Below are 15,307 nucleotides of genomic sequence, written 5' to 3' on the forward strand. Positions count from 1 at the left end.
ATGGTGTTGTGTTCACTTTTTTCCCTCCCTTCTTTCTTGTTTTTACAGTCACCTGAAAAAAGAAAGTGACAAGCCCCTTTAAATGGACCCCATTCCCCACAATGATGTCATTATCTGTTGTTGCTGCTGCTTCTTCTTGGAGAGGAAAATCAACTCGTCCTGGATGAGGGAGAAGCTACCTAGTGACACAATTACCTAAATCATTCAACAAATCCAAACAACTGCGGTGGGAGGGAGAAGGGTAGTACAAGGGAAAATATGAAAGATCAAAAAAGGATTTTGGACAAATGGCTCAACATTCCCTTGTTTCAGTAAGAAAAGGTATGAAGTATCATGCATTCCTTTTCTCCCTGCCATGTTTCCCCCCCACTCTCTAGCCCTAAGGTGGATGGCACTAAAAGCATAATGGGGCTAAACACGCCTCCCTTTTTTGTACCTTGACAACCAGATGGTTTTGAGGAACACTGCATTATCAGACTTTCAAGAAGGCATTATCATGTTCCTCTTCAACCCTTGAAAGATTGGGCCAAGTTAAGAGGTGCATAGCACCACAAGATGGTTTCAAGAGAGCAGCTGCCTTTTTTTATCCATGCCTTGAGGGAATTTTGATGATTCTGGAAAATACTGTGGAACGACAAGTGTGTTTCCCTTTCATTTCATTAGTGAGGGAGATTAATATGGCCACACAGTGCAAAGCATGGTTGAAACACTCTCTGATGGCAACTGCTCCTTTTCCCTTCACCCATTCCAGTCGATGTACTCATGCACATCCCGTTAGACGTGGCAGTTTTGCGTAGCAATTTGTGAATCCTTGATCTCTCCATGTGTGTGTCTAATTTCACAGTTGTATATCTTGATCTGTCCTCATATATATATATAGATATATATATTTACATACGAACATTAAAAGAAAGTCAATTATGGGAGAAGATTCTCCCTACACAACCAGTTCCACCCAGCGCACACATGGGTGTGCAAATGCACGCACGCGCACACACACACACTAATTTATATATAAATGCAGCTCTTAAAGAACAAAACCAGCCAAATAGCCAAAAAAAAAAAAGAGAGAGAGAGCCTTCCAAAAAGTTTTAATGTTTGCTTTCTGCATGCCCAGGGGCTATTATTATCAAGTAATCAAGATTTTAGAATTACATTCCCTGCTAGTTTGTTGCAAAGCAGGGAAATGAAAAAAAGATACATTGAAAACAGGATCTATTCTCTTGCTGGAGTGGAAGATACTTTAGTATCTTTTTCCAGTATTTTTGCAGCTTGGTAGGTCCTTGTGTTTTGGCAATTGCATGGATTTCTTGAAATCAGCACCTTGGATAATTGCAGCACCTTGTGAGTTTATCAAGGATTCATTCTATTCAGTCTGTATAGTAGAAGAGTGCACATGGGACAGCGTGACTTGGTCAGCTGTACGCAGGTTTGACTTATGGGATCCTGTTCATGGCATCCTGAGCATTGATTTATGTGGATGGGACACACTTCCATCATGTAGAGAAAATCCTTGCCCTGGTGAGGGAATGAAGCACCAGAAATGATAAATAGGAATTGCTAGCTTCCTCCCACCCCCCAATAGTACCTTTTAACAACCATATTCAGTATGCACATCCCCTACCAGATTTGTGAATTACTGATCACCTTAGCATGGTCTTTAAGTTGGTGATGAAAGATCAGCAAGAAGTGGGGAAAGACATTGGCACTGGACATTTTCTCCGCTGCTAGCAGAGAAAAAGGGCACGAGATGAAAGGGATGAGACCATACTTAATTACCTTTAATCTCAGAGTGTCTTTTAAGATGCTTGGTCTGAATCACATTCTTTGGAGTGCATGTAATTCCTCCACAGTATAAAGACATGATTTATTAGCAGGTCTGAGCTAGGGGAATGAATGAGTCAAACGTCCTTCAAGTGGAATAAATATGCTGCTGTGAGTGGGCACAATTGCCCACAGGTGGCAAACTTATAATGGCATCTCTGGGCAAAGCAAGAGGTTGGCATGATACTTTGTGCCACCTGCCTTCATGGGGCAGGCCCTGGGGCTTAGAGGATTAGAAACACTCAAGAAACAGGAGGCGTGTATATAAACTGCACACACTACAGCATACTTGTATAGAAATTCCCTAGCGTGAAGCGCCCATTCAAAAACCTCAATCTACTAGATCCCCAAAAATGATGTCGCTGTTTTCCCATCCTTTCTCCACTTCAAGACACCAAAGGGGAACGATACAGCCAGAGTAACTCGGCTTCCTCACGGAAAAAGCCAAACTGCAACTCCTTCCGGCCTCTTCAAAGTTCGGAGCCCCTTTCCGGCTTTCCCCTCCTCCCCATTTCGTCATTGGAAGGGCGCGGTCTTAAATTCTGGCCAATGAAAAACGATCTCTTTAGCATACGGCTTTTATGATGCCCAAAGCTTAGATTTTAAGGAATAAATACATAACTCCCGCAGGAAATACGGTGGGGCCTTGTGTTTTTTATAGAATTGCTTTTATACTGCCAGCGATGGGACAGGATGCGCCTTCATATTTTAGTCACCAATACCTGAAACGTGTTCTGTTCTCCCTGGGCAAAATGCCGCGCGCCTTTCCATCTCTGTGACTACAGCTCTTTTTGTATTTGTCTAGAAGGCTTTCTGCTGTGGCGGAGAGCCTCACGAATTTCGTCAAAGTAAGATATGTATCTATGTAAGAAATTAAAAGGCTGCCAAGTATTTGTGCTGTCAGCTTCCATTTGTCCAGATCAGACGTGCCGAAGGATTGGAGCCTCCGTTGCGAGGCTGATGCTGCCCATCTCGTCGGTTTCCTACGAAGCGCAAAAGAGGTGCGCTTGGTTAGTGCGCGGATGGTGGATCTGCTTGGAATTCCTGAGGCAGAAGTCAGCGTACATAGGTCACTTCGTACTGAGGCCGAGAAAAGGCACGGAAGTATCAATGCGAGTCGCCAGCGGTCGCTCTCGGCTCGAATGTGACTTTAGAAGTTGCAATAGTGGTGAGGTCAAAGCAGAAGTCATTATTTGGGTGTAGCATTTTAATTACACTGTACAACAGCCGTGCGATAGTAGGCCTAATGCAATTTGCCCCCAAAGCTACCAGGAGTCCTAAGCTTGGTTCGGTAATTTCATGAATAAATGCGTACAAAGAATTTCCTAACTTGCAATTCATTATTTATTTAGGCCACCCGTTTATTTGGGGGTGTTTTCGCAATAACCAGACTGAAGGGAAGTGGCTTATTTTGCGCAAACTCGAGCAACTGGATGACTTCCACGCAGCCCGCGAGAGTGGAGAGCGTGTTTGTGTGTAAATGCAACCCCGATAAATACAGCCCCGCAAACGGCCGATCCTCTCCTGTTCAGCAACCTAGCCAGGGGTCTCCAACCTTGGTAACTTAAGACTAGCGGACTTCAACTCCCAGAGTTCCTCAGCCAGCAAAGCTGGCTGAGGAACTCTGGGAGTTGAAGTCCGCTAGTCTTAAAGTTGCCAAGGTTGGAGACCCTTGGCCAGAGAGCGAGGGCCTCATATCAGCGAATAGGGAAGACGGCGGAGAAACGCCCATCGATGCATTTAAAAAGGCAGAGAGGCCAACTCGTTCCTTTTCGAGGCTCTTTCTGCCTGGCTTGGGAGGTCATCATCTCGAAATACTCGCCCTTCGGGAAATGACCACAAGGCGAAGGCTTTGCCTGGCTATTCCGCTTCGTGCCCTTGTGTATGTGTGTGTGTGTGTGTTTTGTTTTAAAGCCTCGGCCTCCCGTCTGCTTTGCAGGCCGGAAGTGGGAAAGCGGAGAGGCGGGTTCCTAAGCCTAGGAGAGGAGGAGGCTCCTGGAAGGCTGCCTGCCCGGGTGTCTTTGCAGGACAAGGCCGAGGAGGAGGAGGCGGAGGCGGGCGCCTCTCCGCCGGTCTAGGGAGCGGCCCCGCCTGGCGCTGAAGCAGCTGCCCTTGCCAGCCCGGCAGCGCGGAAAGGGGGCGCCTCCCGTCCCGTCCCGTCGTTAGAGCCCCTGCTTCTTCCCCGACCCCCCCCCCTCACCTCGGCCCACCGCATGTCGAGCCTGCAGCGCCCCCCAGCTGTTTCGGCCCAGGCCCCGCCGGTTTCCTTAAGCGCGGAGCAGGCCAAAGGTGAGGCGGCAACTCGGAAGCGGGTTTGGAGCATGCAACCCCGGGGGGCTGCAGGGAGACCCGGGGATGCAACAGTCAGGGGGAGGGCCTCCCTGCATGGCGGACAAGAGCTTGCTGCTTTTCCAAAATCTGGGCCGAGCTCTGGCCCAGATTTTTCTACCCGCTGGTGCTCCTCCCTGGTCCCAGTCAACGGCTAGAGAGAGGAGGGGCCCTGCCGGTCAGAAATACAGGGAGATTTGCGTTGACAATAAAGAGAAGGGTTTCATTGGAAGCTGGGCAAGAAATAGACCGTTTCGATATTGAAAGGTTTAAATCTAGAAATCAGGGGTTCTAATTTTGGGTATCACAACCCCCCGCCATGGCTTGTGCAGAGAAAGCTGTGCAACCTAATCAGGTTTTTTTAAATGGTTATCCTCCAGGTCAGGAGGCCCCAAACTTGGCAACTTTTAAGACTTGCGGGACTGGGAGTTGAAGTCCGCAAGTCTTAAAGTTGCCAAGTTTGGAGACCTCAGCTCCAGGTCCTGGAGTTCTGCCTACAGCTCGAGAAATAGCTGTTTTGCCAGTTCCTTTGAAAATACATTTTTTTCCAAAGGAATTACAGAATCTTTTTTCTTCTCTTCAAAAATACGTTTGTGACAGAACTACTTCTGCTTGGATTAAAGGAAGGTATTTTTAGTGAGCGTGATTTTTAGTCCTAAAGACCTTTTCTGAATTTGTTTCTCTTTCTATTGATCTCACATTTATGTAGCTGTCTATCTCGTGTAGTGGCTCTGAGCTTCATAGTGAAGCTTGGAATACTCAACCTATTATTATTTGCATGTAGCAATTGACCCTGTTGCTAAGCCTGGACAGGACCGATTAAAGTCTTGTTTTAAGGGAAGGAGGATGCTGGAAGGATACATTATCTCTTGAGCTGCACACCTTTGAAAACAGTTACCTTTTCCTTTTTTTATAAAAGTGAAACAACTTTTTTAATGTCTTGATCATTTTGGCCTACAAGATATTTTCTGTGAACAACATTATGGCCAATTTCCTCTCAATAAATCTGTTGCATCGTCTAGCATTCCTCAGCAATGCTTGTCCTTGATACTGTATGGTGATATTGGCACAATACTGGTTGGATGCTATTCTTAGCACATGCTTCCAGGAGCAAATGGCCTTTAAGATATGTGGACTCCAACACCCAGAATTCCTCAATCAGCATGCTGTCTCTGGAATTCTGGGAGTTGAAGTCCAAATACCTTAAAAGTTGCTAAGTTTGAGACCATCCCTGACTGTCTCAAGATGGCTGTTTGCGCAAAGGAGAATGGAAATGCAAAGGCAGAAAGAATGAAATTCAAGTATTGTACTTTTTAGAGAAAAACAAGCTGCTTTTACAAAGGTTTACAGACTTCAACTGGTGGGAATCTTAATATGGTACAACATTTTTGTTTTCTGTTTAGTGGTTTTGGCGGAAGTGATCAAGGCATTTGGATCTCCAGAAAATGCTCAGCGCCTGGAGGAAGCCAGGGACAATGCCTGCAATGACATGGGGAAGATGCTTCAGTTCCTGCTTCCTGTGGCTACCCAGATACAACAGGATGTGATCAAAGCTTATGGTTTCAGTAATGATGGGGAAGGTAAGTTCATCACTAAATTAATTGGCGGTGGCAGGGAGAGGTTGATTTAGTTGTGGTGCCAGCATACCCAATGATTTGGGCCATGGAAGGCAGCCTTTAAATTTATCAAATTTCGAACCTGCCCACCTCTCTCACAGAAAGTGATATACAAAAATATATACTGTATTTTTTGGTGTATAAGACGTACTCCCACCACTCCAAAAATGGGTGGAAATGTCTGTGCATCTTATACAGTGAATGTTCCTGAAGCCACACCCACCCACTGGCCCTTCGGCCTCTGCCTCCCAACAATTTGCCTCCAAACAGCAAACAGCCTGGTCAGCTTCAGCACAGCCTGATTAGCATAAGCAGCTGGTTGGTGGTTGGCTTGGCTTCCCGTCAGTCAGATGTTTCAGACTGCAGGGATCACCATTGCCTATTGCTGCCTTCACACGCCCCATTTTTGGCCTCCACATCCCATTTTCAGCCTCCGCATGTCCCGCTCTTGGCCTCTGGGTGTCTCATTTTCAGCCCATTCTGGGCAGCGGGGATCGGGATGGGCGGAAAATGGCACACGGAGGCCAAAAATGGGGTGCGGGAGGCAGTAATAGGCGATGGTGATCCCTGCAGCTTGAAACAGCTGATCATCAGGAGGCCGATCTAACCGACAATCAGCCGCTTGTGCTAATCAGGCTCTGCTGAAGCTGAAACAGGCTGTTTGCTGCAAGGAGGCAAATCGCTGGGAGGCAGAGGCAGCTTTTTTTTCTTGTTTTCCTCCCCCAAAGTTAGGTGCATCTTATACTTCAGAGCATAAACCGTAGCATTAGAAATTGTCAACTCATGAGCTGCAAGCATCACAGACCCATTTTTTTGTACCCCTGGACTCTGTCCATGATCAAGTCAAGAAAATTAGCAGCAAAAGGGGAAGAAAGTGTTTCAGCTTTTTTTTTTCATGAATGAAAAGGATAATATATCCATGATAGGGAAAATTAATGTAGCCCTTGAAAGTTACCCACCTGGATTGTACAGTCCACAGAGATCCTAAGAAAAACAATGTATCAAAACTGTCTTATCAAATCAGTTTTTTTTTTCCTTTTTCTAGGAGTCCTAAAGTTTGCCAGATTGATAAAATCATACGAGTCTCAGGATCCTGAAATTGCAAGCATGTCTGGGAAGCTGAAGTCTATATTTCTGCCTCCAATGACTCTACCTCCCCATGGAGCTGGGGCAGGAGGTACGGTTGCCACATCATGAAGCAGGCAGTCTCCGGTGGGATCTATATTTTTATGTTTCCACATCAGTCTTAACTTGGGCTGAAACTTGGGCATTGTTTCTTTCGTTATCATGGAAGAGGTGTTTTGACTTTTTTCTATAGTCCTTAATATTTGTTTGTGCTTATGAATAAAAACTTCTTGTAAATATGTCCCATCATATTTCTGACTGAGAGTTTTTGTGTCAGCTTTTTCAAGTTCTACTTACTAAAACATATATATTTTAATGAATATCAGGTCTTAGGCTATTCATTCGCATTTCATAGTAGGACTTTCATGATTTTCCTGTGCTTTACAGTTGGGAAATTAGACTGACATGTTGGAATCCAAATTTGGTTCTGAAAATATCAAAATTATTAAAAAGCTACAAACAGGATTTCTCACAATTCCTATATTCATATTTTAAGACACTGAAAATTGAACGTTGTCCATAATTCTTGCTTGAAAGTGTGTGTATATAGTTAAGCATTTTATCATTCTGGTTAATTGCCAGGCTGAGTAGGTAGAATTTTTTTTAAAAAATCTGTAAAAACACAGGCTAACCATTTCTGTTCACAAATTTACTAGAAAGTGTATATGTTTCTAGTTTACTATAAATATCTGAAGCAGAACTGTATATTATTCTCATGCCAACCTCTCACAGGTTTTTTATAAAGTAATCACAGAAGTAATCTTCTGTAATCACCTTGAGCACCTTGCTGGCCCAGAAACCTATAATAGATTATTTATTCTGGTCCTGCCTTAGGCATGAAAGCTGGTTGGGTGACTTTGGGCTAGTCACTCTCTTAAGTCCAACTCTCTTCAGGATTGTTCTTGAGGGGAAAATAGGAGGAGGAAGGAGTATTACATGTTTGTCACTTTGAGTTACTTAAAAAGTAATAAAGATAGGATTTAAAAAATCTGATGTACGGTATATCACTATTTCTTTACACAGTTGTATCTGATACTATTGAAGCAAATGCTTAGAAGTAGCCCTGACTATTAAGGAGAGCACAGGATTGGAGACTCATTTTCAGTGCCAACATTGATACCAACATTGCTGGATGAGTAGACAATAGGGCAGTTGGGTATGCTTGTTATTACATCATTAAACATTTACATGTAAAAAATGCATGTGAAGAAGGGCCTCTTGTGGCCAGGTAGCCAGTTAAGGCGTATTCACACTGGAAAAAAAAACAATGGAGAGGATTACATTTACCACAGCCACTGACCTAATTAGATAGAAAACACCCGCCCTCATACTCCAGAGAGTGAGTAAAATAAAAGCCCAGGACCACTAATGGTTCACTTGGTTGTCCTATACCAGAGGTGTCGAACTTGATTTCATTGGGGGCTGCATCAGTTGTGTTGGGGCTGGGGGGCTGGGTTGGGTGTGGCCAGGGTAGGCGTTGGCCAGCTTGACATCACTCATGGGGGCACTTGTGATGGCCGAACAGTCTGCCTGGAAAAAATGGGCTCCTGAGCTCAGTTTTCAGCTGTGACAGCCTCCTGCAGCCATCTGGCAGTGAAAACGGAGCTCGACTCCCTGAGCTCCACACACAACCCCTCACTCCCGGAGCAGAGGCACCACAGGCTGGTTCTTCACTGTTTCTAGGGCAGCACTGCTGGCCAGATCTAAGCCTTCAGTTTGACACCCCTGTCCTATACAATCCACAAACCAGATGCTGGAGGATAGCAGCACCAGTGTCCCTACTGACGAATTTAAAAGCAGTGTTCTCAGCCTTGGCAATTCTTCATTGAGTGGGAGTGCCAAGACAGCGGCTGCAACCGTGCAATTTAAGCACTGCTTTTTCCTTTTGGCCAAAGATGCAGCTTTGAGTGCGGTGTCACAACTTGACTTTTTTTGGCCCCTCTGTAGATAGATATCGCTGAACGCTCAGATCCCTTCTAAAGCTGTCCAACCTGGTAATCATTGCTATATCTAATTGATACTGTTTAGCCCTAATTTATTCAATAAGCCACAATTGGGTGAGTTTATAAAACACGTTTTAGTCATAAAACATGGAAGTTAGAATGACAGATTATATTTTCTCATGATGTCTAATTTCATAGTGAACTCTATAATATGAACATGCTCCTTGAACAAAAATTTCCTTATTTACCCAAGAAATTGAAAACTGTTATGAGCCGAAACATTAGCAATACATCATCTAGGATGGTGCCTTTGGAATTCTTTTTTTTTTTTAATTAAATAGTTGAATCTCCTGAAGTATAACAAACTTGTGAACCCACAAAATTTCATGAGATTGGGGGGCATTAAGTTTGAAATATCCACTCATCCTAAGAAATTGCACTGTGTCACCTAAAAAAGTTTTGAGCAATGCTACAGTTTAATCGTCCTTAATTCCAATTACTGTATATACTCACCAATAAGCTCAGAAATTTTGGTTCAAAAATACACTACCAAATTGGGCTTGGCTTATCCATGGATGGGTTTATTCCTGAGTATCTACTGTAGATCACTTTTGTCTGCACTAGGGGGCTCACATTGCTAGAGCTTTTGTCTCTTGAGCTTTTTCCAACATACCTCTAAAATCTAAATCGACAATTAGGGAACAGACATTTCTGACTGCATTATGTGCTCGGTCCTGGGGATTGGTGAGGAACAGTAAAAATTCAGTTCAAAGTATTCAGTTCAATTTTAAAAAGTATTCCATGTGCTTTTCTTAGAACGAGGGTTATTTCTCTAACCTTAAGAGTACAGAAGGAGATGGATTCATAACTGCTCAGAAGAGTGGGCCCAAAATTATAATTACGTAGAAAACAAGCACAATGCCATCTTTGCCTGTAGTTTAAGAAGGCAATACAGCCTTGGGCACATTTCTATATGCCCAGAGACAAAAAATAGTTTAATGGAAAGAAACTTCCTATTGTAGGTAAGTCATGAGCCAAAGTTAGTAGATGAATTTATAAATACATGAGTATATCTACAATGAAGTGTAAACAGTGAAAGTCTTCTGAATTTAAAAAGTGTCAAAGCTGCTGTTTTGAGCAGGTTCTTCAGACAACTGGCTCAGGGATGAACTGGGTTTTTTTTCCTGCTTCCCAAATCTACCCAGGGAGGGCCTCCCGGTAGGTCAATGGGGGCGGAGAGAGCAAACAGCCCCTCCCTTGGTTACCTGCTGCTTGCCTCAGGTTCAGCCTCTTCCTCTCCCCGTAACCTCCTGGGTGTTTATTAACTCCAGCGTGTTTATTAACTCCAGCTCGGGAAAACATTTAGCAGGGAAAAGAATGAAGTCTTTTGTATTGGGAGCGGCTTTTTGAATTCAGCTTCCTTCCACCACACCTATTCACTAAGGCAGAGGCTTCTAGCTCCACCAGGTAACTTTCCGGTCTCAGGCTCTTCTGTTTCAGTGCAGTGAAGGTTTTTTCAAGTATGGGCTTCTATTTTTATCATGTCTGTAATTAACAAGAACTAAGGATGTACACAGTTCTTTCTCCAACTGGGGTTGACATGCAAATGGGCAAATGTAGGTATTCATTTCCCCCTTAATAGCTAGTGGCATTGCAATAGAGTAGGCCAGCTGTTGGTAGTTAATACTAATATAAATGATATGGACTTTCCTGGAGGTGAGCCCACTGAATGCATGAAGGCTTAATTTTGCATCAGCATACAGTAAGTACAGAATAATGGGGCTGGCAATGTGATCAGAACAATTTCAGGAGATAAAGCTGATTTTTACCAGTAGTTTCACTCATTATTTATAAGGACTGCATTGTAAAAGGAAGTAGTTCATTAGTAATATTAAAAAGTCAATTAAAACAATGGTGATAAAGGTGAAGATTAAGGGTAAATAAAACAGGCTTATTGTATCTTGATGTTTTAGAAGAATAGGAAAATTTTGTGATGTATTGAAATGTAGAAACCGTCATAACAATGCTGTTTAGTAGTAGAGTCAAGATATCAAAGACTCAGATGTGTGTAACTTAATCTTCTAGCACTTTCAGTACTGTTTTCATTTCTAAGGCAACCAAATCAATTGATTGTAACATTGCTAACTTTTAAAAGCACCAAGATAAATAATAAATAGAGCTACAGGGTGATTCGCATATTCATCTATGGATCCTTGCATCTGCTGTCTTGTTCTCTCTGTTTTCCTTCCTTCCAGAAAATCCACTGCTACCTTGTCTTACCAGGTTTCCTTAGGCACAACTCCATCATGTAGGTATGTCTTACCCAGCAGTCACTGTTCTTTTGGCCCCAGGCAAGCTGAAGAGCAGACTTCTCCGCAGGAGAGAGGATGTGGGAAGGGATGCAGAACTTTTTGAAAAACTCATGAAGATCAGATGGGCTTAGTCAGAGTTGCTTTCAGGTAGCTTTCCCTACCTGATAGCTGAAAATGCAGAGCAGTGTCTCTTAGTACCTTCCAAGAAAGCCTGCTTGATTCTTCACATCAAAACATTAGTCTATCCCAGGGCTGTCCAACCTTGGCCCCTTGAAGCCTGGCGGACTTCAACTCCCAGAATTCCCCAGCCAGCACTGGTCTATCCAAAGACACTGTTGAGCAAAGCGTCAATCTCCAGCCATGTTTTTAGTTCTGAAAATTCTCTGGAACCTAAAGGCCCTCATAGTTTCCCAGAAAACCACTCCTAGTGCTGTGGGCTCTCTGCTTTTGCCAGGTGAATGTTCACTTGTTGATAGTGAGCTGAGCATCCTCAGAGGGTGTAGTGTGGTAAAGAGCATTGCGGTAACCGGTTTATAGGCAGCCATCTTCTGTGAGTGGGAAAACTCACACCGTAGTCCTTTTGGCCAGTGCGCTTAGAAGTTTCAGGCCCCAAACACTGGAAAATCCTATATTTAGTTCAATGACCTTAGGTAGCAAAGCTAGGAGAGACCTTGTATTATGTTGGAGCTTTCCACTGCTGCCAGATAGAGCCAGCTGGAGTAATACTCATATGCAGTGCCATGCAGCCTCATGTCCATTCTTTCTTTACTATCAAGCATTAAATTTCATCTGGGGAAAGCCAAATGTAAGAGTAGCAAATGAACTAAACTCTTCCCCCCCCCCTCCTTTCCCTCTCTCCAAATTTCCCCATCAAGTGCCACTCTGCAAAAGAGCAATGCAGGCCAAAGGCAGGGAACATACAGCTCCGCCCAAGGTTTCCTTCAAAGGTTTGACCTGGGCTGATCCAAATATTTTGTTTTGGTTTAAAAAAAATGCTGACCCACAAGCACTTGTTGCAGTATTTTAGAGCTCTGCTAGTATCCATGGCTAAGAGCATTGCATCCCCCCCACTTTCCCCAGAGCAGTGCGAGAAATCTTGGGAATGCCACTGGGGGGTGGGGGGAGGGATTGGATGATCAACAAGCTTTGCTATGTATTTAGCCTGCAGCTGCATAACTGATTATTATTTTCATTTGTGTGAATGTATGGAGGGGATCTACAGCACATAGGGTGGGGACAGGAAACTAAACCTCCCACTCTTTGATATTTTTTTTTTGATATCTACTGCCATTAATGGAATCTTTAAAGAAAACATCTCTAGGTCAATTTGAAAAACAAATGGCTGGGCTAAGAATTTAAGCTTCCTTCACCTGTATGTGATCATCATGATCAGGACCAGACTCACACAAGCTTTCATTAGCATAAACATAAATCAGAAGAACAGCTGCACACTATGGAATTATTGTATCTTGCAGTTAGCCATCAGAATTTGTGCTACTTTATTATCAGTGCCAAAAATATCTGCTAGTGGAGTTAAATATTATCTCGGTTAGGTTCAATGTTTAGAGTACAATCCCCAAGCTTTGATGTTCAACAAAAGTAATTCTTCAGATAAAAACACTAATAGTAAAAAAAAAGATTAACCATTTTAACATGTCATCTTATAGCAAGACTATTTCCTCCTTTTTTAAAAACTGTCCACATTGAAGAGTCTATGTAACCAGAAATCAGGCAAATGATGTGAAAGTAGTTGGCATGACTGAAACACACGTAGGCACACCTTAAAATGAAATTTTAATATTTGCAAATTCTATACTTGAGACTTACATTGTGGGCATATTTTTTTTTATAAGAACATGCTTTCCCCTCTTTTTCTATGTATGAATTTTATTCTACAGCTTCAAGTGGAGATCATTATTTAGTACACTATTTACTTAGATTGTGCAATCAAGACCTTGCCTAAAGATATATTAGAAATGCTGGATATTTGGCTCAAAGTCTTATTCTAGGCATTTCCCTTCTAGGCAGGGAGATTCAAAAAACAAATTTATTTTTTCCCTTTTAATTTTGTTTCCCTTTTACGAAAAACATTTCTTCTTTGAGAAGAAATAAGCAATTAAAACTTTCTCCTGTCATGAAATAAGGCCTGTTCAAGGAGCATTCAAGTACCCAAATGGAAAGAAGGAAGACGGTCCAACAAAAGGACATTTTATATTAACATCAAGGGGAAAACACCTTTGCTGGATTTAAATTGGACCAGATCCTAGTAGACAGTTTCTTGATAGTGCAAAAAGGTGTTACTGTTGCATGATATAGCTATATGTCATTGTGGTGAACATCTATGAATTCCACCTCATTCCGTTGAATGAGGCAAAATAATGCAGTCTGGTAAAGGGATCTCCTATGGAAGCAAAAAGCACACAATAACGTTAAGAAAATAGAACCTGAAATGTTTAAAGCTTTCTTTCTCTGTTGCAGGCCTGAATCCCCCAAAGTCTTTTATATTTATTGATTACACACTCTTGGGATGTAATTGCCTTTAATTATGTTGCATTTAGTACTGGTGTTGAATTCTCCTGTAGTGATACTTGAATGGACTGCCTTGCACTCTTCATTGTGAATTCTTTCTCCCTCCCCCCAAAAGGAAGAAAGACAGAAATAGTTGTGAGCAAGGAAGATAGGACAGAAGGAGAAAAAGCACCCAAAAGCAGAAGCAGAAGTGCACACATTGCAACTTGCAGTGAAGAACAACGATGTTAGATATGCTTCCTGTTCCTGTGTTAGGGCTCAGCAACTTGGAACTGCCTGTTTGCCTCAGTTCTTTCTGTCCATACCTATCAACACGGACTGATCGTGGAGAGACTATGAATGTGTGATGGGCAGTGGAAACGCATGAGGTAGATGGGTAGAGTCAAAAGAGAATTCACAGCTGGAAAGTCATCAAACACTCATTTGCTTCTATTCTCATCTTAAAAGAAACTTCTTCAGTTAATTTTTCAATTGTTTTCTTAACTGGACTTTTGATTCTGCCACTGGTCACCTGGAAAATAATGAGGTAAGGAAAAATTTAGGATTGCCTATTACAGGTTAATGTTTTCTTTCTAAGCAAATCTTGAAATTTTTCCTTGAACTGGGAGGGACAATGTTCTCTGGGAGCATGACTGTGTTACTGGTATAGGAGACAGTTGTTGGAACAGATCATTGTGTTGCCTCTGGATTGGGGAATAGAGGCAGCAATTGCTGCTGAATCTTTAGGTTCTAGCAGAAATGTAGCAAGTAGAGTTTCTTCTACTACTTGTTATTAGTGGAGGAACAGCTTCACTAGCTATATATCTGTTTTCCTTCTGCTCAGTTAGAAAGTGGATGACCCTGTCTCTCTCCATAGATTACTTGCCACTATATTTTGTGGCTGTTTTTATTGTTTTCATGTCTTTTAATTTGTTGTAATTGTTTTAGAATGTTAGAATTGTAAGCTGTCCAGAGTCACTTGGTTGAGTTGGGCAGCTATATAAATTGAATGAATAAATAAATGAATAAACAAACAAACAAATGATGCTTAATGACCAAACACTGAATGTGCGAACTGACTGCATCTGAAAGTGCTGTGGTCCAGATGAACTGAAGGGTCAGTCTACTTTGGTTGATCTGCACTGGATGATTCTCATTTATTTTGTTGTTAATTCTAAATTATGAACATTCTGGTGGGAGTCAGTGCTGTTGGGGCAGTGGAGAAAGTGAAGGAAAACCAATGTCCACTTTTTGAATTGTGGCATTTATGATGTCCGTCGTTTGTACTTTTCTCTCTTCCTTCCTCCAAGTAGGTGGTTTCATCGTGACCTGAGTGGCATAGATGCTGAGGCCTTACTCAAAGCACGAGGAATTCATGGCAGCTTTCTGGCTCGGCCCAGCCGGAAGAACAAGGGGGACTTTTCCCTTTCAGTCAGGTAATTGCCCCCCTCCCTCTTCCAATCCTTTGATAACGTTCTATGGTTCTCCTTGAGACACACATTACTTTCCACCTCTTCAGTCTTTATTCTCCAAAAGTATTCCATGTCGGTATATCCCGAAATATTTTTCCACTTTGTAATAAATGGAGGCCATATCATAGCATGGTTTCCATGGTTAATTGTTATATATATCACTCCTAAAGTCTATGAGA

At 42.6% G+C, this 15,307-nt stretch overlaps 3 protein-coding genes, 1 long non-coding RNA gene and 1 other non-coding gene across 15 annotated transcripts in view; all 5 read left to right on the plus strand.

The window, feature by feature from the left end:
• The window catches only part of ATN1 (atrophin 1), a 55,644-nt gene extending 52,929 nt beyond the window's left edge, over window positions 1-2,715 (plus strand). For all 9 annotated transcript variants that reach the window (XR_015747254.1, XM_087954039.1, XM_087954035.1 and 6 more), the window contains one exon: window positions 49-2,715. Coding sequence is in view for 3 of the 9 variants with exons in the window: in XM_087954039.1 (XP_087810165.1) it covers window positions 49-82 (34 nt within the window). In the remaining 6 variants the exon portion in view is untranslated. The remainder of the gene's footprint in view (window positions 1-48) is intronic.
• C2H12orf57 (chromosome 2 C12orf57 homolog) lies at window positions 2,559-7,144 on the plus strand. 2 transcript variants are annotated; one of them, XM_087954040.1, is made up of 3 exons: window positions 2,559-2,672; window positions 5,556-5,732; window positions 6,814-7,144. In XM_087954040.1, coding segments are annotated over exons 1-3 (330 nt in total). In that variant the 5' UTR covers window positions 2,559-2,671; the 3' UTR covers window positions 6,966-7,144. The 2 variants fall into 2 exon arrangements, with proteins under 2 accessions (XP_087810166.1, XP_026542056.1); XM_026686271.2 differs by lacking the exon at window positions 2,559-2,672 and adding an exon at window positions 3,435-4,113.
• Window positions 2,598-2,658, plus strand: LOC113424529 (U7 small nuclear RNA). Its single transcript, XR_003372507.1, has one exon. It is a non-coding gene; the product is annotated as a U7 small nuclear RNA (small nuclear RNA).
• Window positions 7,145-10,095: 2,951 nt separating the features above from the next.
• Window positions 10,096-13,814, plus strand: LOC148132394 (uncharacterized). Of its 2 annotated transcripts, none has more exons than XR_015747257.1 (3): window positions 10,096-10,303; window positions 11,092-11,144; window positions 13,627-13,814. It is a non-coding gene; the product is annotated as an uncharacterized LOC148132394 (long non-coding RNA). The 2 variants fall into 2 exon arrangements; XR_015747256.1 differs by lacking the exon at window positions 13,627-13,814 and adding an exon at window positions 13,293-13,422 and having other exon boundaries at window positions 11,092-11,148.
• Window positions 13,815-14,070: 256 nt separating this feature from the next.
• PTPN6 (protein tyrosine phosphatase non-receptor type 6) overlaps window positions 14,071-15,307 on the plus strand; it is a 35,655-nt gene continuing 34,418 nt past the window's right edge. Inside the window, exons 1-2 of the mRNA XM_087954207.1 lie at window positions 14,071-14,203; window positions 14,967-15,092. Coding sequence (XP_087810333.1) covers window positions 14,199-14,203; window positions 14,967-15,092 — 131 coding nt within the window. The 5' untranslated portion in view covers window positions 14,071-14,198. The remainder of the gene's footprint in view (window positions 14,204-14,966; window positions 15,093-15,307) is intronic.

Source organism: Notechis scutatus, chromosome 2 (assembly GCF_049901735.1).
Source record: "Notechis scutatus isolate UNSWTSFEM ecotype Mainland chromosome 2, rNotScu1.2, whole genome shotgun sequence".
Classification (NCBI taxonomy): domain Eukaryota; kingdom Metazoa; phylum Chordata; class Lepidosauria; order Squamata; family Elapidae; genus Notechis; species Notechis scutatus.